Genomic DNA, 24,673 nt, shown 5'->3' with positions numbered 1-24,673 from the left:
AGCCCTTCTAGAAAAAAGGCAGGGAGACTGGGTGGACCTCTTAATTATTATATGTGTGTATGTAATGTTTGTGTATATCTGTGATTATGTATGTGATTGTGTGTGTGTGTATATATATATATATATATATATAAATAATTTGCACACACATATACATCTATTGTGTTATTGTGTGTATATAAATAGATAGGGGAGTTATTTGGTGTCCTTAAATATTGCAATCCCACATAAGGACAACAAATAAGGGATTTATCTACTAAACTGAAATTAAGTTTTTTTTTTTTTACCTTTTAGCTGTTTAGTAGATAATTCCCTAAATTGGTGCCCTTATGTGAAATTTCCATATTTAAAGATACCAAATGAGGGTGCTGTTTAGCAGATAGCTCCTTATTTGGCATCCTTAAATATGGCAATCCCACATAAGGATAGCAAATAGGGGAGTTATCTGATAAACAAAGAACATAGTTAAGAGGTGTCAGCCAGCCCACAACAATAAATGTGGGTTGCTAATGTGAATTCTATGCAAATGTGTTATCACTTGCCAGTATAACGAGCACATCATGCTGGCATCAGACAGCCAATGGTAGCACATTACCCCATCGCCTATTGAAATGTTTTAGTGCTCATCCTACCCTCCCCTTTTGACTGTGGTATCTTATGTGGCCCTGCCTATATATTGTTCCTAGAGTCGCAACTATGTATGCATGTGTGTCAATGTGTATCTGTATGTGTGTCAGTGTATTTCTGTGTATGTGTATATGTGCATACATCTCAAAATCTCGCCACTACACACAAATACACTCATGCATTTTGAACGTCAACACTACATACAAACCCCACCATATATAACCACTGCATTCAAATACCACACAACACACAAATGCATGCTTGCATTCAAACACCAACACTACATACAAACACACTCCTACATTCACTCACACATACTCCATACAAAACATGCTTACATTCAAACACACAAACACTGCTCAGTGCTAAAAACATTTTTAAAAAATGTGGTTGTTTTTTACATTTAAAGTTGGGGTGGGTGCCAAAAATAGGACCCGCCCCGGATGCCAAATGCTCTAGGTACACCCATGGCTCATTCCTCGTTTACGTCTTCCCCATAGTAAAATGAGTGTGGATCTGACTTGTAAATGAGTCCAGGAGCCACTTCCCTTTTTGTTCCATGTTACCAGGCCTCTCTTTTTTAGTCTATGACAATACACACTGCCTCAATTGTTACTGCAAATGCAAGCAAATGGGCAATGAGTGGCAGCTAATCTAAAGTGACCAATAAATCTCACAGACTATTGTCGATGCACAGTTAAGGAATGTTATGGTCATGTCCTAAGCCCTATATACAATCACGGAGGCTCCTGTCTTGTGCCACAAGCGTCAATAGGCCAGAAATGACCTCCTACGCTGTGCAAACTAGGCCAGTGTTCCACAGTCTTTTTTTTTTTTTTTTTATCAGTCTACATACTTCAATGAGAGAGAAAACATTTCAAGGCACACCTATTTTTTCTTCTTCTTTACATTCATAAGAAGCATAGGAAAATGTTGACAAAGCGCACGTACAATTTGTTCAATGGTCACTTCATTATAGGTATATTATGCACACGCTTCAATAAAGCATGTGCATAATATAAATATATCATTTGCACTATATGTAATTAGGTTAATTTTAACTACCCACAAAAATCATGAACCAAATGGACAAATTAAAATAAAGGCACACAAAACTGTATTTAAACATATTACCACACTTTTCATTTTAATACTTGATACAAAATAAAACAACCCCTCAATCAGAAAACATAAAATCTAAAAACGTTTTCAAAATATTTTCATCTGTTAAATTAATGTCGACTTCCATATAAAAAAAAGCTAAAATTCACAATTGTAAAAGTTTGTTTTTATGTTTTTTTTTGATTTTTTTTACAAAAAAATATTAAAAACTTAAAAGGGGGAAATATTTTACAAGTAAAGGCAGAAAGTGATACAAAATGGTTTTCTTTTGTTTTTTTTGTCATTATTTGTTTTTGCCATAAACATGTACAAGAAATATGGGACTATACAATATTTACAATAATCAAATAACAGGTTATACATTTGCATAATTGAGTTTACAAATTAATTAAACCCACGCCCTGCGAAAGAGACTTGAAGCACTTTGTAATTAACCGCTTCATAACCTTCAACATGTAAGGTGTTAGGCCTTTTGATCACCCAGTGGTGGGTCTTTATTGAGCTACTTGTAGTGTGCAGTAACTGGGTATTATCAAAGCTACATTTCCTGGTTTAGGCAAAGGTTACCCAAAAAGTCGCCTTCCCAACTATTGTAAAACTATAGATCCAACGATGCTCGGCAAGCCAATAGGGCAGTTGGAGCTCCTACTGCGATTTGTCTTACAAAGCATGTTGAGCGTAAGACAACAGGATAGGGGGATGGATATCTGTTAATTCTGGTTTAGTAGTAACACCTATTGAGTGTGATGTTCATTTGCATGCATGAATTATTGCTTATTAACTTGGACAGTGCTGACTGTAGAGGACAAGGTGCACAGCCAAAGATTCTGAACAGTCACTACCAGGATAAAGCAGGAAGTGTTATTACTTTACAAAAAGGGACTGAAAATTTTAAGCCACGATAGCAAAGTTTGAAGTTTTCATTCCACCCCCTCCCCTCCCCAATTTTGGCTGTTTTGTCAAAAAATGGGCAATTCCCTTGTAGATTACACACCGTTCCCAGGTAAGAAATAACATATATAGTGTTAATCACTAAAGAGAGAGAGAGAATTATCAGGAATTTAGAGTGAATTCAAAATCTAAGGCCAAAATAGCTCAACTGGAAAAATTCAAAGTAACATGCAGTTTAACTATTTTGTCCTTAATCTTGAAATTGACTTAGAATTGCCGAGAATTATCACTTTAGTAATTAACTCCCTTAGTATCTCACCAGCAGTATTCAAGACAGTGTTGTTGTTAACAAACAAGTGGAAACACAATGCATTTACATTGCAATGAAAGGGCATGTCTTTGAATGTGGTAAACAAAACTCTTTACATTTTGCTTTACTGCATTAGTTCACTAAACCACAAAATTTCATACATTTTGGTCTTGATGTGTCGGCACTCATTTGTCTGCTTTGAAATGGAACATGTGGTAAAATAGGTGCCAGAATGTGATGTGAAATAAGACAACAAAATTTCTCCATGATACGTCAGAGATGCTGTCAAATTTTACATACGTATGAAAAGCAGATCTTCAAAACTTTACAAGTCTTAATGACATTGATATTTTTTTTGCATGCGAGAATAAGGCACAAAAATGACTGCTGATGAGCTTAATATATAAATGAAAAATGTTATCCAATGAATTATAATACCCCATATATGTAGAAGGATGCAAGTTACGATCACCAGTGTTTAGAGCTCCCAAAAAATTGCATGATCTGACCAAAACATGCTGAACCTCAACTACCAGTAATCAGGTGAGCAGATCCCATGATTAACGTAAGGTAATATTTAAAGAACCTTTACTTTAATACAGAAACCTTGATCTAATCAGTCGTATAATATTGAATTGTAGTCCTTTAGTAAATTCTTCAAAGGACATGGGATAGGATAGTGTGTGTTGATAGTAGATATGCAAAGTTAGCCTACATGGAATAAATATGTGAGAAAAAAAACAAAAAAACACAACAAAAACCCAAAACATTCTAGCAATATATTATTTCTTTAAAATTAATGCGTGACCATACCACAGTCTTTCTGGGACAGGTACGGCAATGCCTCCCTACAGTATGCAAATTTATAGATGTATCTGCAGGCAATAAATGAGCAATTATTTTGTGAGTAATAAATAAATGTTACACTTACTTCTATGGCTCTTTGTTTCCCTTTAAAACACATCTAAAATAAGTTTCAAGGCATTATAATGCAAAATATATACGCAATTAGTCAGATGTCCATTATAGACATCGAGGTCCGATGTGTATGGATCTTTCTGTGCAGATAGTGGACGTATGAGCAAAGTCTTCAAGAAACTTTACCTTGGTAAGCACCTGAATTACAACTGGCCATTGTATTGGTTATCTGATCCAGCAGCATTTAGCTATGTGCTGAACAGTATATACTGATCAGCATTATGAATCTATTAGTCTGAGACATGCTTAACAAGCCTATTAATCTATAATGGGTCCATAGAGAAGTTCACTTTCCTTTTCATTAAATAAAACTGGCATACAATATTAAAATTATGATGGATTACAATCAGGTGGAAACCAAATAAAACAAATTAAAAAAAATGAAACATCTAATTAAATAAACTGGGGGTCATTAATCGTAGCAAGTCTGTTTTGATTGGGATTAGATTAAGAAATACAGAAAATTGTAAATTTGGTGGCTTGTCTAATGACAAGGCATACTGGCATATCTATAAAATAATCTATCAATATATATCCAACTGTACTATTCAGGACAGAACTCACTCCAATTAACTGCCGGTATTTAGAAATTGCTGACAAGCATGGTACAAGCTAAAAATTTCAACTATCCAAACAGCATTAGATTGCAAGATTTCCTATGGCTCCTCCTTATCCTATAAAACAAGTGATTACCAAAGCTTTCATTGACCGTTTTTTTTCACTCCACTCCAAGACTCCTGACCATCAGAGTATGTATGTTTTAATGCCAGGAGTAACCTTACTAACCCTCCCCTTCCTCATTGTAAGTAGTCAAACTGTTTTACAACGGTTGGACTTCTTACTTGGGGTCTGACAAGGGCCACTCCACGTCTCCTTGCAGCCCCCTCCCTAGCTGGAAGTTCTCGGTTTGAACTAAGTGCAACGGTGCATGGCTTAGTTCACTGGCTGAGTCCTATCAGCTAACGCCCCCTGAGCTGATCAAACGGACGCTCCTACGCAAGAGCGTCCGGCTCTACTGGAGGCTGTAGAGAGACAGCAGAGCGACACCAGATAAGAAAACAATTTTAAAACCGTTTGACTACTTATAATATTAGGCACTCCAGGTACCATAACAACCACAGTGAGCTTTAGTTGAGGTGTTTCGTGTGTTCCTTAAATTCTCAGTCCTAGACTTGAAAAATGTCCTATTATGCAGTAATAGCCACTGGTTTTAATTGGTTTATGTATTAAAGCAAGATGCTTTCTGACCAATTACTATGAATGCATTCATTAGAAAGTGACGTCACTTGTGACCCAAGTCCTCTGGTTCCTTGAGAGTGATATGACAAGACTGTGTGACAAATTAGCACAATGACGACAAACCTCACTGCCACATGCAGCTTTTTAAATCCACAAGGCAACTGCTGTAGCAGAAACAATAACATATGTGTGTTTTGTGTGATTTATGTGATGTGGGGTGCTCTATGTGAGATGGGTGTCACACTGGGATGTATAAGGAAGTCACATTTGATGTGGAAGCCGAGTGGAAAATACATGAGAAGTGTATGTGAGTTGACAGCTATACGTTATTCGGTGTGTTGTGAGTGAATGAAGGGTTCAGCTGTTACATGACGAATTGAGTGAATGCAGCAGTTCGGCTGTCAATTGGCTAATTGTTGTCTGGCTCCAAGATTAAATTAATCTAACCCTGCCTTTCAGAACCCAACTGGTTATCTATGAGTAGTGACGGACTCCTAAAAGTAGATGTTGAACACATTTCTTGCATCCAGATTACAATTTTATATATTAGAAAGGTTTCTAGAAACATGATTATCAAAAGTCCTTTACGTAGTGATTAATTTAACCAAAGAGTAGGCAGCAGTAACACAAGGTAATCAAAAGCTTTACAATCTTAAGTAAAATACATGCTATCCCTGAATCCTAGTCAAGTATTTTGATATGTGAGAATGCTTTTAAAGAAAAGAAAAATAAATTAATGTTATGCATTGAAGAATATAGAGTGCTCACATGTAGTGTTAAGTATTATTTTGGTTTAAGTATAAAGAGCAACTGTAGGGCCTAGTACTATAATCACCATGGAAACAAATAGCCAGAATTGCTCGTTATGTATAGTCTGAAAGTGTTTTACAATAGTTCTGATGGATAAGGACGGGATTTGTTTTCTGTATTTCTCCCACGTAATACCTATGAAGTGCTTGGCAGGAGTTGTCCTTCCTGATAAAGATGACAGAATACCTATACTGCTTTCCAAATGCTGTTATTTCACACCTTCTCTTTACACATATGTGCTCTTCCAATAACTGCAATGGATGTCAACTTACACCATTAAACAGATAATGAATGTCCTCTGAATGATGAACCTGAGCTAGTATTTAGGATGTACCCTACAAATTTAAATAAATATGCTAAGTTTTTTTTTTTAACAGATTCTCATTGGCATGAGTGCATCGTATTGGATGTCAGACTACCAAAGACCTGGCAGTATGTATATCACGCAGATTCTATTAGAGACCTGGCAGTAGGTACATCACGCAGATTCTATGTTGGTATGCACATAGGCACAGAATTAGGAAATTCTTAAGTAATGAACAAATATTATGCCTTGAAGACTGTGTTGGGAACTACTGTATTATCAAATGTCAAACCGTGCTAAAGGGAAAGTTATACTGTATGGACAAAAATAACTGTTAATGGGGAAATAACTTAAAAGGGTCAAATAATAATAATAAAATAAAAAATCTCAAAACAAATACACACCAAAAAGCTTCAAACAAATCCCAAACCAGTGTAAGGAGGAAAGAAGTTGCAGATAATGTAATTTGTGCTTTCGAGAGCAAGGAGGCAGCATTTTTATGGCTCATATATTCTAGAGTGGGCCTGATGGGACCCTATTAGATTGTGGGAACAACTACTACTTACAATGTGTATAGAAAGTCAAAGTGGAGGGTAAAACAGATCAATTAACACCTGATAAGACACACTTGAAACGGCTGCCAAGCCAGAGTGAGATGCTCAAACCCAAAGTAATGTGGAGGAGGTAAATAAAAATTTTGAGGGTGTACACAAATGTACAAAAAAATAATTAGATTTTGCACAATTCCACTGATAAATAGGATTAAGTGTTATCATATTAAGTATTATCATATTTCATATATACTGTAGGTCCAAGTGATAAAAAGCCCTGTCGAGGAACAGGTAACATTCCTTAAAAACAAGGATCCCATAACATTGAAGGTAATAAGGCCATGATATAGCAAGTGATCAGAATTTGCTAGCTGTTGGGGAAGAGAAGGGAAAGCCCTAGTTATCTCCTGAGTTGAGTGGGAGAAACTGAACATGTATTCTGACTTCAATCTGAAGGGTGATCCTTCTGTATAGAAAAAGGAAGAGCTTAAATAAAAGGCATAGCTCGCTCACTTGCTGTACTCAGAGAAACATGTGGAAGGGAAAGGGGGGGGGGGGGGGCGAAAGGAAGTGCCTGTGAAAGAATTGGGATAAGCGCAATAAGAGTAAGAAGAGCCAGCGAAATCTGCTAAATCATCCTCCGCCTTCTGTTCTTGGCAGGGCGTCCAGGTCTGTTGTGCCTGACGATGGGGCGGTCAGCCTGGAGACAACAGAAATTCATGGTTAGAAACTGTATTGAGGATCAGTGCCAAATGCATAATGGATATCCATCTAATCTAGAAAGTCAGTTACACCTGTTAACCCTTAGATGACCATATGCAGGTTATGATCTAAACTAGACGTTAAAGATGTAGGAATTATAAAGTGCCATCAACCTCAGTGTGGATACACTCCGACTTGGTAGGTGCATACAAACCAAAAATGAAAAATATTTCTATATGCACTTTCCCTTTGCTTAACGCTGCTTTTCAGCTTGTAGAGCAAACCTTTCCTCTGCCAGGGCTTCCTTCTAGCCCTGTGCATCGAGACCTCAGCTTAATATAATGCTTTTGGTGTATATAGACTGTCCCTGCAGTGTTTACACTGCTGCCTAGTAACCTCTAGGTGCACAAATATCCAGTATCCATAAAACTTGATGCTGAAACATGGTATTTCATTTTGTTCTGCTGAATAAAACTTTCCTATTTGCATTACTCTATGAAGCCTTTGGAATTTGATATTGAATACCTCTAGGTGAAGTTACTCAGACGGCCACTAGTGCTTCCTAGTCTAAATGTTGAGGAGATGCTGGTTGGCAGAGCATAGTATTTTGCCTCCCAAAGCTTTCCTATGAGAAAGCATTGGATTTTCAGAGATCAAGACTGACGATCTCAGCCACGTGGGAAAAAAGCCGCATACGAAAAAGGGTGAGTAAAATCAAATTTCCAAAGCGATCTGAGGGTGCCCAGTCACCTAAACAGACACACTCACTGACTGATACACACACACACACACACAGAGACAAATTCTCTCCCACACTCCCAAATTATTATTTGTTTGATTTTAATTTACGTCCACCCAGTCTCTGGGGTCCAGAGTGGCTGCTAGGATACTGTAATCTTACAAGTTATATTTGCTCTGATCCCTCGTACGCCATTTAGTGATGCCGGGGCTGGAGTGACACCATAACATGTCTCCCAAAATAGAGCAAGAAGAGCAGGAACATTACAGCTCCCTTAACCGCTCGCTTCGGTAAGTCCTAAGGTGACCAGGCGCTAGAACAAAATTCCTAGTGGCCAATGGCGACCAGGCAGCTGGGATTTGTGGAGCCCTGGTTTACCAATTGTTTATAGAGATAAAACTCATCTATTTCAAGAGACTTGAGTTTCAGGACCAAACAAGTTTTCACTCTCTATGCACACGGTAGCTGTACTGTGAATACAAAATATTGCTTACATTTAAACCACTGGCAGGATCAGGAGTTGGCCATTTCGAGGGAACCGCTTCCAGCCGAGTGCTCATCCTCTGTGAACTAGAACAATAAGCAAATGTACAGGGTTAGATCGCTAGGTAATGTAGGTTGCATTACCCCCCCTCCATTCCACATCTCAATGCACACATTATGTCCAAATAAACCATCAAATGCCCTGAATTCAATCTCTGATTGAGAAGTCATCAATTCATGTGCATAACTCAGACTCTGATACATGGAATAATGGCAATGAAGCCACTGGCTGTGAACAACGGGCATCACTAGAGAAGACTGACAGCCTAATTTGTCATTTGGCCTGGGTGGAAACAGCACCTTGCTTAAAAATAACTTAAAAAAAACAAACCAAAAAACAAACCGTAAGTTAAACCATTTACTCTACTCTATCATGATACGGCAACAGCGGAACCATGACAGGACTACTTTAACCCCTTAAGGACACATGACATGTCTGACACGTCATGATTCCCTTTTATTCCAGAAGTTTGGTCCTTAAGGGGTTAAGGACACATGACATGTGTGACATGTCATGATTCCCTTTTATTCCAGAAGTTTGGTCCTTAAGAGGTTAAAAAGCTCCTACAAGGCAATCTATACAATGCAATCAATATATTGCCCTAGGCGTATTCCCAATGCATATTAAAAATGAAATGTTATTCTCTGGTTTAAATATGTCATAGGCACAAAGTTAAAGTCAGCAAATATACCACTGCTTCAGTCACCTTGAAGGATACACAAGGCAGGTAAGTATAACTAGTTCCTTGCAATACCGAGCAGTGTGATAGGAGCTGGCCTTGAAATTGTAAGGAAGCTGCAACTTAAAACAACTGGACTGTTTAATAAGAGAAGCAGAATGTATTTCTACCATAACAAATAGAAAGGCACATTAGCTAGCTTCCATACAATACTGTACATCATCCCCTGCCATTTCCATCTCACAAACAGAATGAGAGAATGAGCACAACATTTAAAGGGAACATCTGGAATTTGTCTCTATATCAACCAATTTACCCCCTGGATCATTAATTTTATATCTGAATATAGGATCTCGCAGTGCACTTCGAGGTGTTTAACAACAGCATTCCGTGTTGCGAGCGTACCTGAGCTTACACTTGGAAAGTGCTGCAAGAGCATGTTTGCTTGGCCAATCCTCCCATACGAACTAACTGTGTGCATTTGCTTCATATGATCCGGCTGTGCCAGGGAAGCCTGGCTTACAATGCAAATTAAAGACTACTCACAGGTAACCTCTAGAGATGTGAAGGTTTAACCATTTAACTTTGCAGGTTTTTTTTTTTAAATTAATTTAGTTATCATTTTGAAATGCTGCTTCCAAGCATGGATAAAAGGAATGCAAAAGCTCTCACAGTTTTGGGAATAGCATCCATCATCTATGCATCCCAGAAAAAAAAAAATTCTAAATCCTCACCAGAGAATTGTTAATTTGGCTAAACAACATAACGAAAACTCAATTTCAAACATTTTCTGGAAACTGACACATTTTTGAATATATAAAATTTTTATGAATTTCCACACATACTTTTGGCCCCTTCGTCTTCCTCTTCGGGAGCGTTTCAGCAGCTGGGGTGGCACCTAAGGTGGAAAACAATTGTTAGAAAACACTAAAAAAAAGTAGCAATGTAATGAAATACTTAACCCCTTAAGGACACATGACATGTGTGACATGTGATGATTCCCTTTTATTCCAGAAGTTTGGTCCTTAACGGGTTAAACAAGCGTAACATTTATTGTTATAGCTTATGTAACTAATTAGCAGTTATCACCATTTCTGTTGCCATCTCACAAAAATGTTACAGAAAATTGTTTGAAAGAATACTAACTATGACCTCCATTTTAATGCATCTTGTAGAATAGATAATGCTTTGAATATGGTAGAGGTTAACAGAGTGAAGGAGTTTCAGCATACTTGGGATTCAATACATCTATATGAGGAGATGCTGATTGGCCAGGGTGGCTTTTTGCTCAGCCGATGGCCCGCCTCCTTGGCTGAGATAATCAGAAATTACAATCTCAGCGAATCCAATGCTTTCCTATGGGAAAGCATTGTGATTGGCTGAGATCACCACTTTTAAAGATATCAGCCAAGAAGCCAGCAGCAGCAGACTGGAATAAAGGTTAGATTTTACTATATTAAGGGGGGCAAGTGGGGGTCAGAGGTTTGTGTTCCTGACCCTATAGTGTTACTTTAAATTTGAAATTCACTTTGAATTTGAAGCATTTCTAATTTAGTGACTAATCTTGATTTAGAGAATTATGTTTTTTTGGATACATTGTCTCCATTATAAAAACATATGGCATGCACAGGTTATGCAGCTTCTTTTATCAAGGAACTCAAGCTTATGTGCATGCAGGGCCACCATGAGAAATTTTGGGTCACCTAACAGCTCACGGTCTGGGCCCTCTGGGCCCCGCCTCCAAGTCCACTCAAAAGGATGCAGTGCATGAGTATTGGATGCAGTGCATGTGTGTGTAGTTGGTGCAGCCAGGGCCGGCATGTCCATAAGGCGGCACAGGCGGCTGTCTTAGGGCGCACCGGCTCTGGGGGCGCAAGATTTCAGTGACCGGCAGGAGGGAAGCTCTACCTCCTGCCAGGCCACCATCTCGACCCCCGGTGCGGCGTGCGGCAGTGCTGTGATCATACGTGGCGAGGGAGCTCTAACCTCTCTGCTCTCCGCTGTCTGCTGATGCCGCGGGAGCTGGAATATGACGTCATATTCTGGCTCCCGCGGCATCAGTAGACAGTCCACGAGGGAGCAGATCGTGGAGATTAGAGCTCCCTCGCCGCGTATGATTACAGCACTGCCGCACGCCGCCCAGCAGCCCCACTGGACCCCAGGGAATGATTCCTCATCCACACCAGCTCTCCAGGTAGGGAGGCTGGGTGGAAAATGTTTATTTATAAAATAATTAGTGAGTGTATGTGATGTGCCTGTGAGTGTGTATGTGATGTGCCTGTGAGTGTGTATGTGATGTGCCTGTGAGTGTGTATGTGATGTGCCTGTGAGTGTGTATGTGATGTGCCTGTGAGTGTGTATGTGATGTGCCTGTGAGTGTGTATGTGATGTGCCTGTGAGTGTGTATGTGATGTGCCTGTGAGTGTGTATGTGATGTGCCTGTGAGTGTGTATGTGATGTGCCTGTGAGTGTGTATGTGATGTGCCTGTGAGTGTGTATGTGATGTGCCTGTGAGTGTGTATGTGATGCGCCTGTGAGTGTGTATGTGATGCGCCTGTGAGTGTGTATGTGATGCGCCTGTGAGTGTGTATGTGATGCGCCTGTGAGTGTGTATGTGATGCGCCTGTGAGTGAGTATGTGCGCCTGTGAGTGAGTATGTGCGCCTGTGAGTGAGTATGTGCGCCTGTGAGTGAGTATGTGCGCCTGTGAGTGTGTATGTGCGCCTGTGAGTGAGTCTGTGCGCCTGTGAGTGTGTATGTGCGCCTGTGAGTGAGTCTGTGCGCCTGTGAGTGTGTATGTGCGCCTGTGAGTGAGTCTGTGCGCCTGTGAGTGTGTATGTGCGCCTGTGAGTGAGTCTGTGCGCCTGTGAGTGTGTATGTGCGCCTGTGAGTGAGTCTGTGTGCGAGTATGTGCGCCTGTGAGTGAGTCTGTGTGCGAGTATGTGCGTCTGTGTGCGAGTATGTGCGTCTGTGTGCGAGTATGTGCGCCTGTGCGCGAGTATGTGCGCCTGTGCGCGAGTATGTGCGTCTGTGCGCGAGTATGTGCGCCTGTGCGCGAGTATGTGCGCCTGTGCGCGAGTATGTGCGCCTGTGCGCGAGTATGTGCGCCTGTGCGCGAGTATGTGCGTCTGTGCGCGAGTATGTGCGTCTGTGAGCGACTCTGCGTCTGTGAGCGACTCTGCGTCTGTGAGCGACTCTGCGTCTGTGAGCGACTCTGCGTCTGTGAGCGACTCTGCGTCTGTGAGCGACTCTGCGTCTGTGAGCGACTCTGCGTCTGTGAGCGACTCTGCGTCTGTGAGCGACTCTGCGTCTGTGAGCGACTCTGCGTCTGTGAGCGACTCTGCGTCTGTGAGCGACTCTGCGTCTGTGAGCGACTCTGCGTCTGTGAGCGACTCTGCGTCTGTGAGCGACTCTGCGTCTGTGAGCGACTCTGCGTCTGTGAGCGACTCTGCGTCTGTGAGCGACTCTGCGTCTGTGAGCGACTCTGCGTCTGTGAGCGACTCTGCGTCTGTGAGCGACTCTGCGTCTGTGAGCGACTCTGCGTCTGTGAGCGACTCTGCGTCTGTGAGCGACTCTGCGTCTGTGAGCGACTCTGCGTCTGTGAGCGACTCTGCGTCTGTGAGCGACTCTGCGTCTGTGAGCGACTCTGCGTCTGTGAGCGACTCTGCGTCTGTGAGCGACTCTGCGTCTGTGAGCGACTCTGCGTCTGTGAGCGACTCTGCGTCTGTGAGCGACTCTGCGTCTGTGAGCGACTCTGCGTCTGTGAGCGACTCTGCGTCTGTGAGCGACTCTGCGTCTGTGAGCGACTCTGCGTCTGTGAGCGACTCTGCGTCTGTGAGCGACTCTGCGTCTGTGAGCGACTCTGCGTCTGTGAGCGACTCTGCGTCTGTGAGCGACTCTGCGTCTGTGAGCGACTCTGCGTCTGTGAGCGACTCTGCGTCTGTGAGCGACTCTGCGTCTGTGAGCGACTCTGCGTCTGTGAGCGACTCTGCGTCTGTGAGCGACTCTGCGTCTGTGAGCGACTCTGCGTCTGTGAGCGACTCTGCGTCTGTGAGCGACTCTGCGTCTGTGAGCGACTCTGCGTCTGTGAGCGACTCTGCGTCTGTGAGCGACTCTGTGTCTGTGAGCGACTCTGTGTCTGTGAGCGACTCTGTGTCTGTGAGCGACTCTGTGTCTGTGAGCGACTCTGTGTCTGTGAGCGACTCTGTGTCTGTGAGCGACTCTGTGTCTGTGAGCGACTCTGTGTCTGTGAGCGACTCTGTGTCTGTGAGCGACTCTGTGTCTGTGAGCGACTCTGTGTCTGTGAGCGACTCTGTGTCTGTGAGCGACTCTGTGTCTGTGAGCGACTCTGTGTCTGTGAGCGACTCTGTGTCTGTGAGCGACTCTGTGTCTGTGAGCGACTCTGTGTCTGTGAGCGACTCTGTGTCTGTGAGCGACTCTGTGTCTGTGAGCGACTCTGTGTCTGTGAGCGACTCTGTGTCTGTGAGCGACTCTGTGTCTGTGAGCGACTCTGTGTCTGTGAGCGACTCTGTGTCTGTGAGCGACTCTGTGTCTGTGAGCGACTCTGTGTCTGTGAGCGACTCTGTGTCTGTGAGCGACTGTGTGTGAGCGACTGTGTGTCTGTGAGCGACTGTGTGTCTGTGAGCGACTGTGTGTCTGTGAGCGACTGTGTGTCTGTGAGCGACTGTGTGTCTGTGAGCGACTGTGTGTCTGTGAGCGACTGTGTGTCTGTGAGCGACTGTGTGTGTGTGTCTGTGAGTGATTGTATGTGTGTGTGTGTCTGTGAGTGATTGTATGTGTGTGTGTGTCTGTGAGTGATTGTATGAGTGTGTCAGTGTATGTGTGTGTCTGTCAGTGTGTGTTTGTGAGTGTCTGTCAAATCGGTGAGAGTATCTTTGTCATAGAGTCTGTATGTGACTATCAGTGTGTCTGTCAATGAGTGTCAATCAGTGTGTGTGTGTGTGTGTGTGTGTCAGATCAGTGAGTCTGTGTGTTTGTCATTGAGTGTGTGTGACTGTCAGTGTGTATACACCACTGAGTGTAGCGTGGCGGAGCGCAGTACAGGAGCTTCTGTTTCCTATACCCGGCCAGACTGACCGGAGGTTCTCACTGAGAGAGTACTCAGTCCGGCCAGGTACAGTCCCGCCAGGTACAGTCCGGCCAGGTACAGAAAATTGAAGCTCCTGTAGGGGATATCCTCCACTCGGCAACGCTACAAGAGAGGTAGGAGGCACACCAGGAAGGGGAGTGCGACCACTAAGGGGGTGGGGGGTGCACCAAGGGACAGGGAGGGGAGTGGAGAGAAACACCAAGGGACAGGGAAAAGAGGGGGGAGGTTAGAAGAACACTAAGGGACAGGGAAGGGAGGGGACCAATAATGGACAGGGAGAGGGGCTGGTTAAGAGGCACATAGGTGAAGATGTTATTTTGGGGGGGGGGGGGGGGGGGGAAGGGGGTGAAAATACATCTTTGCCTATGTACCCAAAAATCCTTGCACCGGCCCTGGGTGCAGCCTGTGTATATTGTGTATGCATGTATAAATGAAAACAGGGGGCTGCAGCCACCTGAACATGCATAAATTGGGTGCTGCTGGGGCCAATTCATACAATACACAAGATCCAGAGCACTCATTCATCCACTAAACAGCATTTCACAGCTTACAGAATTATTTTAAAAAAAAACACCTAATCTAAGCAAAAATAATGGGGGTTTACTTACAGTATATGATCATACATTGCATAAACCTGCCACAACGTCAAACATACATACATACATACACACACACAATTTGTGTTTGAATGTAAGTATGTTTTTGTATGGAGTATGTGTGTGAATTTTGGTGTTTGAATGCAGGCATGCATTTGTGTGTAGTTTATACACTTCCACACACACGCAAAGACACAGATATACACACTGACACACCGTTACACACACACGACACATAGATACACACAGGTACACACACACAGATACAAATATAATCACACTAACACACAGACACTCATACACTGATGCAGAATACACACACACACACACACACACTGACAGAAAGATAAACACACTGACATATAGACATTCCTGATACATACATACACACATATACAGACACACACACATACACTGAAACAGAAATATACACACACACACACACACACACACACACAGACCTGTGCTTTTTGCATACAAACCGTACACAAAGTACATGATTCAGAATATTCAAAAAGCACAGATTTAAAAATCAGGACCAAAAGCATCCAGGAGGATACATTTTTGCACATTATCGCAGCCTGCTGGCAGCACTGAAATCCGACCATATTCAGGCTCATACGGAGCCTTCTCTGCAAAATCCAGACACTGTTAAGTAACCTGAACAATGTCCAGATTTTGACTTCTGAATGGCCCCTTAAAGCACCGGATGATTTAACCCCATTTGATACGGGGCTATTCTGAGTTCAGTGCCCTGAGAGAAAGTTCAGCCATTTCCTGACCCCTGCAGAAGTTGCACCTTTGTAGCAAATTAAGAAAATTTTATGGTGTCAACAGTCTGGAAGAAATTCAGTTTACAGTATGGAAATGTGCAGGAACCCAAAATGTCCTTTTAAACATGCCACCAAGCATTCTTAGAAAAATGAAACCAACAAAGCAATGTTTTCCTCTGCATCTGATAATTTCAATAATTGTTCATACCAGTCTGCTAAGCAATATAAAAGACAGAAAAAGTACACAGGCATTACAAGTGACATGTAAGAATTAGTAGAGAATAGGTTTCACAAGAGTCTAAGGATTAACTAACCAAGAATTGCCTTGCATGAAAAATATCTGTGATGGTATGACAACTAGGGGATTAAAGTGTGTACACACCTCCACCTCCTGCTCCCTGGGCTGTTCTCCCTCTTCCTGCCAGTGAGAGGTATATGTAGGGATGCCAAGCACTGGCTGTGCCAGTTCCTGGCTACGTCCAGCTACCTCATCATTTTGGGTTGCATCTCCACCATTATACTTCCAGTAAGAATGTCTAGAACCGGACAGTCTATCTCCCCGTGGCCAACGACCATAAGTCCTCTCACTCCGGGCACGGCCATTAAACCTATAGCCCCGTTCCTTGCCCTTGGAGAGCTCCATTTCAGGAATATTTAAGGCGTTTGAAGAATGCGAGGAGCCCATCCATGAGAGAAGGTTTGGTGTAGCTCCATTTGGGACATCAGTTGTGATAACAGGGTCAGTTAGCAGCCGGCACCTTTTGAGTGGAGATGCTTCTGATTCAGTCTCAGGGCAAGGAGAGTCAAAAGACGGAGGCAAGGTTTCTGTTCTTGGGGGATCAGCAGGTGTGTCAGGGGGAAGGTCAGCACGTGCTGGTCCCTGGTAAAGGGGGCCTTTGGGGATGGGGCTAGTTTCAAAGGCACTTGAGGCATTGCAGACAAAAGAAGAACCAGGTCGCACAGCAGGGAGTGAAGAATTCTGAGTTTTTCCAGCCATGTCAGCTCTTTGAGAGGCAAGAGTGGAGTCAGAATGTTGAGGACATACTGGCTGGGCTTGAGATGTCGGTGTTATGGAACATTCGGAATGGGAAGACTGGCTGACTTCTTTCTCAGATGTGGATGTAGTGTGGGTCTGTGTGGAGGAAAAACATTCAACAGTTAATGACACAAAGAAATTGATGGAGTTAAGATGTCACGAGAATGATAAAACTGAAAGAGCTGGCAACATTTACATGAGAATAATGTGAGGTAAAAGTTTGCGATACGTGAAGAAAAAAAAAAGAAAAGGAAAAATGCAACAGGAACTTAAGAAACAATATAGAACTTGGTGGTGTGGAACATTACTAACAATTATGGAGGTGTAACAAAATGAAGCCTTGCTACAGAGGTGTGGGCAAATGTAAGAGAAAGGCAAAAGAGAGCATTAAAGGCTGTGGAGGAAATAAATTGGTGAATGAAGAGGTGACTAATAAACGGAAGATACTCTATGATCTGTTGTAATTGTGATCACATTAGTGTTAACAAATACTACCAAATAAAAAAATCTTCATCTAAAAAGGCTTTATTAAGAATCCAAGACAATTACTAATAAAATCTGCTGACAGAGTCAATTTTAAGACCTGATGATGAGCAGAAGATAGATAAGACAGAGGGTCTAATTATGGAGGAAAGAAAACATCAAAAACAAAACAGGTAACTTTGTGTTGCGTATGAACTTGATGAAAGACACAAAAACCTGTTCACAAAAAAAAAAACCAAAAAAAAAAAACAACAGTCTGTGTTCTAGAACTGCTTGAAATTGTTGTACTTTGTGAACAGTAGACGTTTGTCTGAAAGACAGTAAATCAATTAACAAGCCGTTAGAAAAGAAAACTTAACGTATTACTTTTACTGTTAAAGTTAATTTCATCCAATAACATCTCGTCATGCTAGTCAGTTTATTTATTATATATTTATTGCCTAAGGAGATGTTAATCAAATACTAACCTCTACTCCAGTGTTGGAGCTGATGGTGCCAGTATCATGCTGGGTTTTCAGGTGTTACATGAATATTAACAACCATACTCTGCTCCTACCTACATCCCCATTCTGGAAAATGCCAAGGTTTATTATTATAGCCCAAAAGATCTTTACACTGTGTGTGGGAAAATAGCCACTACAATGAAATTGCCTCAAAAGAAGAATGCCAGAAAGTAAATGTCAGTGGCGACAATCATTTCTCAAATGGGCAGAGGCACGAAATTTATCCAAAATAGAACAGAAGAGCAGAAAGACGCAAAGACTGATTCCTCAATACCGTATTCCACTGACACGGCACGCATTTTACAACAAATGATAAGGCCTACCTAGCAAACAAAATCGATAAAAGCACTCAGGCCTTAAAGTCTGACATACAAGCAATTGGTTCCCGTACCGCGGAACTGAAGACCCACATAGAGAGTGTGGTGCGGGCCCATAATAATATGGCGGACGCAGCCAACGTCTGGTGGACTCCAGACAGCAGAGAGCTTGCAGGATGATTTATCTAAAAGGTCACAAACACACAACATAAGAATCCAGGGGCAACCCGAAGCATCAGGGGAGGTGTCACTTACACAGCTTGTCTCAGAGTTGTTTCGTACACTGCTATCTGACATCATGGATGACAAATAGGCCATTGTTAGGGTACATAAGTCAGTTAGAGGGACGGGAGCAAGAAGCAACACACCACAGGATCAAATCGCCTGATTCCACCACACTGCCACCAACAGGAGTATCTGCAGCTCAGAAGCCACATACCGGGATACTCTGCTGAAAATTTATCAAGATTTGGCTCCCACTACTTTATAAAAATGAAAGCAGTGGAAACAGATTGCGGATACACTACGTGCCAACAAGATGCAGCATGGGGGCACCATTTCAAGTTGTTCACTTTTGCGAATGGCAAAACGAAGGTCATACAGCTAGCCGGCGATCTTTCCAATTTTTGGCGGACTCTAGGTTTTGCTGAACTGGGACTGGATGTACCTCTGCTGGGGCCAGCGGCGACTCTACAACACTTAACATGGGATTGGTAAACCGTGGGGGGGACAGGGAGGGGAGAAAACCCGCTAACAGTTTAAATGATATGCTTTCCTGAAGAAGTGTGTTTTCAAAGATTTTTTTAAGGATTGGAGACTGGCTGAAAGTCTAAAGGAGAAGGAAATGGAAGTTACACAGAAAAGATGCAGCCCTGGAGAAGTCTTGGAGGTGAGCATCAGATGTGGGAGTACGGACAAAAGATAGACGTAGTTTTATAAAACTTGGGAGCCATTGCAGGCCTGCAAGGACACCATATAGGTTCCCATGAGAGACATTATGGTGAGTTCATGCCGTGGTGGAGACCCACTCCCTTCTCCTTCCCATTCCTGGTTTACATATTTTTTTTCTCGTTTTATTCTCTTAATGACAGTTTGAAAAATGCGATATTAGCTAACAACCGAATGAAATGTTGGACAAAGGTGTACTGTGTTTAAGCATTTTACTTGTATATTTAATTCTTGCATCCAAAAGTGACTTGATGCACTCAAATGTAACATTTCATCATTGACGACTAAATAAAGAATAAAAAAAAAAAAATGGAAGGGATTACCTGAGTGTTGCTCCGGTGTCCTTGCAGAAGAGACTGTCCCTGGAACAAGTGCATCCCTAGAGGTCCTGGAAGGGAAGGAAGAAAAGCCTGCTGGTTTGGAAGCAGGGCCTGAGCACTCAGCAGCGTCTGGAGGTTTCCTAAATGCCCACCAGTATTTGTATTCAATGTGGAGAGATCACCTGTAGATTCAGATCAAAGAAAAGTGAAAAATACATAAATGGTAAGCATAGCGACACACAGACATATTCACATAACATCAAGACTGTACAAAGGACAAGTTGTCATACATTGAGACTGAGATGAAAGGATGAAATAGATAAGTATAATTAGAAAATTAATTTAATGTGAGGGTTTTCGATCAACATTAACAACAGGAATAATGAAATGGAGGTGAAATGTTTAGCCTAAATTATCATCATTATACAAAGAAAATCGGATTTATGAGCTGTATGATTAACCTGCACTGGAATGCACTGTATCAATATTTCGGCAGAGAAGGTTCATGTTACCTAATCACCTAAATGAAATAGTTTATAGTCCTTTCACCTTACCTAACAAGCCAGCTGTAAGCAATGGGTTGAGAAGAGGTGGCATGAGAGAATTAAGTCTGCCAGATGAAGTTTGTGATTGCTGGAGGTTGAAGGGGCTGTGTGTTTCAGATGAAGGTATCTTCCCTTCTGATAAGGCAGGTGAGTTAGTGGTTGTGGTAATGGATGCAGACCCAGCACAGGAGCTATTGATCTGTAACAGAATGTAGATTAGCATGTATAACAACCAAGTAACAATCCTATGTAGTTACCTATCCAACAAAAAACAACACATTAAAAACAAAACAAAATTAAAACCCAACAACATAGGTAGTACGTTTAAAACACTTCTCCAAAATATATTGGGATGGTGGTGCATCTACCATATTCTTTTTCATATGTATGTGGGCAAGGCATTAATGGTATCTGATTTGTGCCAGACAGAAATAACATAACATAAATCCAAAAAATAATCCACAATCCATAACCAACCTATAGTCGGCCTATGCAATCATTTTTTGGTAATAAACAGGTTTGATTTATGCTTTTTACATTTATTTATTTTAAAGTACACTGGAAGCACCATAAGTACAACAGCTTTTTGAAGTGCTTCCAACTATTTGATACTGGTGAAATAAATATTTTACGGTGTTAACCATTTAGGGCTACCAAATCTCATGGCATGATTATATACAAATCAATTGAAATGTAATATAGATTGCTCATTCTATTAACTTTTATGCAAAACATCCCAACAGATCAGTGTCTTCATTGCTAGTTACCTGTCCAGGGCAAGTGGAGGAGTCAACAGCCCCAAGACTGGCAGCCAGAAGTGCTGAATTCAGGGCAATGAGGGCTGGCGAGGCAGAGACAGGAGGGAAAAGCAGTGGTTGGAGAGTGCTCTCAGAGAAGGTCTCGGGAAGGGTAATGGGTGTCTCAGTTTTCTCAGCTGTGTCAGTTTGTGCAGGGGGTAGAGAGTCAAGTAAGGGTGCAAGAGAGGACAGCAGATTGCTTTGCTGATGGTTTTGTTGGGAAAGATCTAACTGTGGCAAGCCCAGCCCTCCTAGTGGTAAAAGAGGACTATGAAGGAGAGATGCCATTAACAAAGCCTGCAAAGCATTGTTTTCTGGATCACCTACAGCAGATGGCAGAGTAAGTGGTGGATTCTGCAGTCCCATGAAGCCAAGTTCTGTACTTCCTAATAAGGAAGAAGAGAGTAAATTGAGCAAGCCTTGGTTTAATAGCTGTTGGTGCTGATTTAGGCTGAGGGAGAGTGGCAATGACCCCAGCATTGCCAAGTTTAACAGGCTAGGAGTGGCAACAAAAGGCAGAACTTGATCCTGGCCCAGAAAAGAGAAGCCATCCCCACCAGGTGGAAGGGCACATGGTAATTCGTTGTTGCCTTCAGTGACACAGTTCTGTACTAGGCTGGGAACAGGAGACGATTTTGCAATCGGAGATTGGTTGGGCTTTGTAGTGGAAGCTAAAATAAAATAAAAGACACTCAACATAAGTACAGAGGAAACATATTGGCATACATCCGTGCAGAAATAAAATGCAAGAACATCCATAACACAAAAAATACAACCAACATTTATTAGTTATGTCACATGGGTAGGCAACCTTCGGCACTTTTGTGCTTTTACAATGCTGGCAAAGCATCAAGGGAAATGTAGTCCAAACATCTAAAGTGCAAAATGTTGCCTACCCCTAGGACAAGCAAAATCACTAATTCATACATTAATAAGTAGAAATGCATGCTTTTTTTCCCCTCCTTTGTCTGATAGAATGTATTACTTTTCACAAGCAAGAGCACATGTCCAGCCCTGTACATTCAATTACACAGTAAAGCATAATACAAAGATTACCATCTGTGATTGCAACAATAAAACAGAATTCTTTATTATTAGACATTTTTACACAAGACTTAAACTTATACCCAAAACCAATATATCATGTATACTTACATGGGTTTGTCCCCGTAGAGCCTGAAGGTAACTTCAGTGGTAAAGGTGTCCCTGAGTTCTGCTCTGTAGCTGTATGGACTAGTTGCCCTACAAGGCCAAGGAGATGACTGCTAAAGTCCTGGGAAGCTGGAGAAAGGCTGGGATTTTTGCTTTGGCTTGGAGACTCCTCAGCTGACGAACGAGGCATTTGAACAGAAGATACCGTTTGACCAGCAAATGAATGTGAAGGAAGGACTTTGGATCGTCCCAGGTCTTCCTCAAGCTGCCCTCCAATCCCAGACAATTTTGATACACCAGGATTAAATTTGGAGAGCCCACTAGGGCTATTGGGTGAAAAGGGAGGTCCACCAGATTCGTGTGGACTAATATCAGGCCCTGGGGAATTTTTCTGTCTTTTACGCTTTACTAATACATCCCTTCTCTGTGAATGAGCCCTGTTAGGCAGCCCCCGGCTTTCTTGTGTGCCAGTTGCAGAGAGGAAGGTACAAGGGTTGAGCAACCGGCTAGGTAAAGTGCTAGGGACCGTGGCTTCTGGTTTGGTTTGACTTGCCATTTGAGCCTTGGCTGCTGCTGTTAGAAGGCTACTGGCCGGGAACGAGGCATTGCTTTGCTGACCCAAAATGCAACCAAGAGGAAAGCCTAGTAAGCCTTGCGCTGCTCCCAAAGACACAGGTGGTGCTGCTTTATTGCTTTGGTGGGTTAAGGCATGGCTGGCATTTGATGATGATCCCAGTTGGGCCTGCCCAAATGGAGGGAGGCCTTCAAGTATTGCTTTTGGACTGTGGGGCACAGATCGTTTAGGAGAACCAACAGGTCGTGGAGATCTGGAACTAGACCTTGGAGGACCAGGGAAGTGCTCAGAGGAAGCAGAGGAGTGACGGGAGCGTTGTGGGGATGGCTCCATACTGCCAGCTGGAGAAGAGATTGAAGAGACTGAAGATCGCGTTGTTGATGGAGACGTTAGTGCTCCACTACGGGTAAATGGGGAGAAATGTTGGGGCACAGCAGGAGAAGATCGGTTACCAGAGTTATGTTCCGGAACAGAATGTGCATTCATGATGGGAACCTGAGAATGCAGTGGAGGGGGAGAGTTCAATGTGTGTTGCTTTGGACTTGGAGGCCTACAGCTGTTTGAGTCCAAAATGCCCAGTGGATCCTTCTCAGGGAATGCAAAAGGCCGTCTGGGGCCCTGAGTAGACTCTTCCAGCGTCCGAGAGAAAGTGCCACCAGGCACATAACTACAAGAGCTAAATGACAAAGACTTCGGAGACAAATCTGCAAGTTCTTGACTACATGAGGGGTAGGAAGGTCGATTCTGGGAAGACTTAACTTGTGTAAAAGAGCTGGAGCACAGCTCATGGGATATGGCTTGCGGAGTCCTGGAAAACACCTCATAGCTACCATTAGATGGTGCTGGTGGACAGGTCCTTAAGGCATAGGGCTCACCAAGTGGTGCCCCTTGCTGCCTTGGCAGAGCAGGCCGCTGGCTGGATCGGATTCCAGGGTACCTTTCTCCAGGATTGGAAGCGAAGAGTTCCTGTTTCTGATCCAGAGGTTTCTCCACCAAATGGTGAGTAGGCATGTTGTGGGCTTTTTCCATCATGAGTTTGGTGAAGATGTCAGGGTCCTGGGGCAAAGGGTGCTGTCCCATCTTTGGGCTGGCGGACATTCCGTGGAAATTTTGACTGGGTCCACATCCTGTAAATAGTTCAGATAAACTTAAGATGAGGCACTGTTCAATAGAAATTTTAAAACTTTCCACATTTATAAAGTAATATAAAAAATAAAGTGTAATTCATAACTGGAACATTTTTATGAAATGCCCACAAAAGATGTTTATATGTACATATAGATTATTTTTTTACATATCCCACATAGAGTTTCCTTCCAAGAGGGGCTTCCATTGTATATGGTGTAAGTCAATTAAGTGTGAATTGATTGGTTTCTGGGAACCTCCCATGAGTCATATTCAAGATAAAGGAGGGAGGGAAATAATGCTTAAAGGAAACCCAATTAGTGGGCAAACCTGTAATGACAGACGTCATCAAGAGTTGTCAACATCAATGTTAAATGGAACAAAAGAAGGAACTATGAATCTCCTTTAACTGCACCATCATGGCCTAATTTGGGGTCTGTGGTCTGTACATAATAGATCATGTTCAAAATGAAAGCTGTACAATTATTACAATACAAACAAAAAATAGGTGACAGGTAATCCTGTGATTGAAAAATGCATCATCATACTAATGTCAAACATTAAGTACCACTGATAACATATAGTCAAATGCAACTGCAAAGCACAATACCTGTATATTATGGTTTACTTTTATTTTTTGTAGTCAAAAATTATATTTCAGATAAATGAGTTTAATGATATCTTTTCAAAATATAATGACATGCATAGTCTAAGCACCATAACCGCTATAGTGTGCTGCAGTGGTTCTAGTGTCAGCAGTGCCTTGGTGCAGTCCCCTGTAAGTAGTCAAGTGTTTTAAGACTTAAGTAGGACAACTTCAAATATCGCTAAATAAAAAGTTTCCCTTCTGCATTAACAACATCAATTCCATCCTTGGATTTCATCAGGCAAGAGAGTCT

The 24,673-nt window shown here is 42.2% G+C and overlaps 1 protein-coding gene across 3 annotated transcripts in view; it reads right to left on the bottom strand.

Annotated features, from left to right (window-relative positions):
* Positions 1–4,309: 4,309 nt before the first annotated feature.
* The window catches only part of MBD6 (methyl-CpG binding domain protein 6), a 44,328-nt gene continuing 23,964 nt past the window's right edge, over positions 4,310–24,673 (bottom strand). For all 3 annotated transcript variants that reach the window (XM_063427461.1, XM_063427468.1, XM_063427454.1), the window contains exons 6-13: positions 22,079–23,776; positions 20,894–21,594; positions 20,136–20,325; positions 19,585–19,763; positions 16,357–17,106; positions 10,342–10,394; positions 8,768–8,843; positions 4,310–7,532 (exon numbers count right to left, since the gene is read on the bottom strand). In XM_063427461.1, the coding sequence (XP_063283531.1) occupies positions 7,461–7,532; positions 8,768–8,843; positions 10,342–10,394; positions 16,357–17,106; positions 19,585–19,763; positions 20,136–20,325; positions 20,894–21,594; positions 22,079–23,776 (3,719 nt within the window). In that variant the 3' untranslated portion in view covers positions 4,310–7,460. The remainder of the gene's footprint in view (positions 7,533–8,767; positions 8,844–10,341; positions 10,395–16,356; positions 17,107–19,584; positions 19,764–20,135; positions 20,326–20,893; positions 21,595–22,078; positions 23,777–24,673) is intronic.

Source organism: Pelobates fuscus, chromosome 1 (assembly GCF_036172605.1).
Source record: "Pelobates fuscus isolate aPelFus1 chromosome 1, aPelFus1.pri, whole genome shotgun sequence".
Classification (NCBI taxonomy): Eukaryota; Metazoa; Chordata; class Amphibia; order Anura; family Pelobatidae; genus Pelobates; species Pelobates fuscus.
Note: the sequence above shows the minus strand (reverse complement) of the source record. Positions and strands in the feature narration are given on the sequence as shown.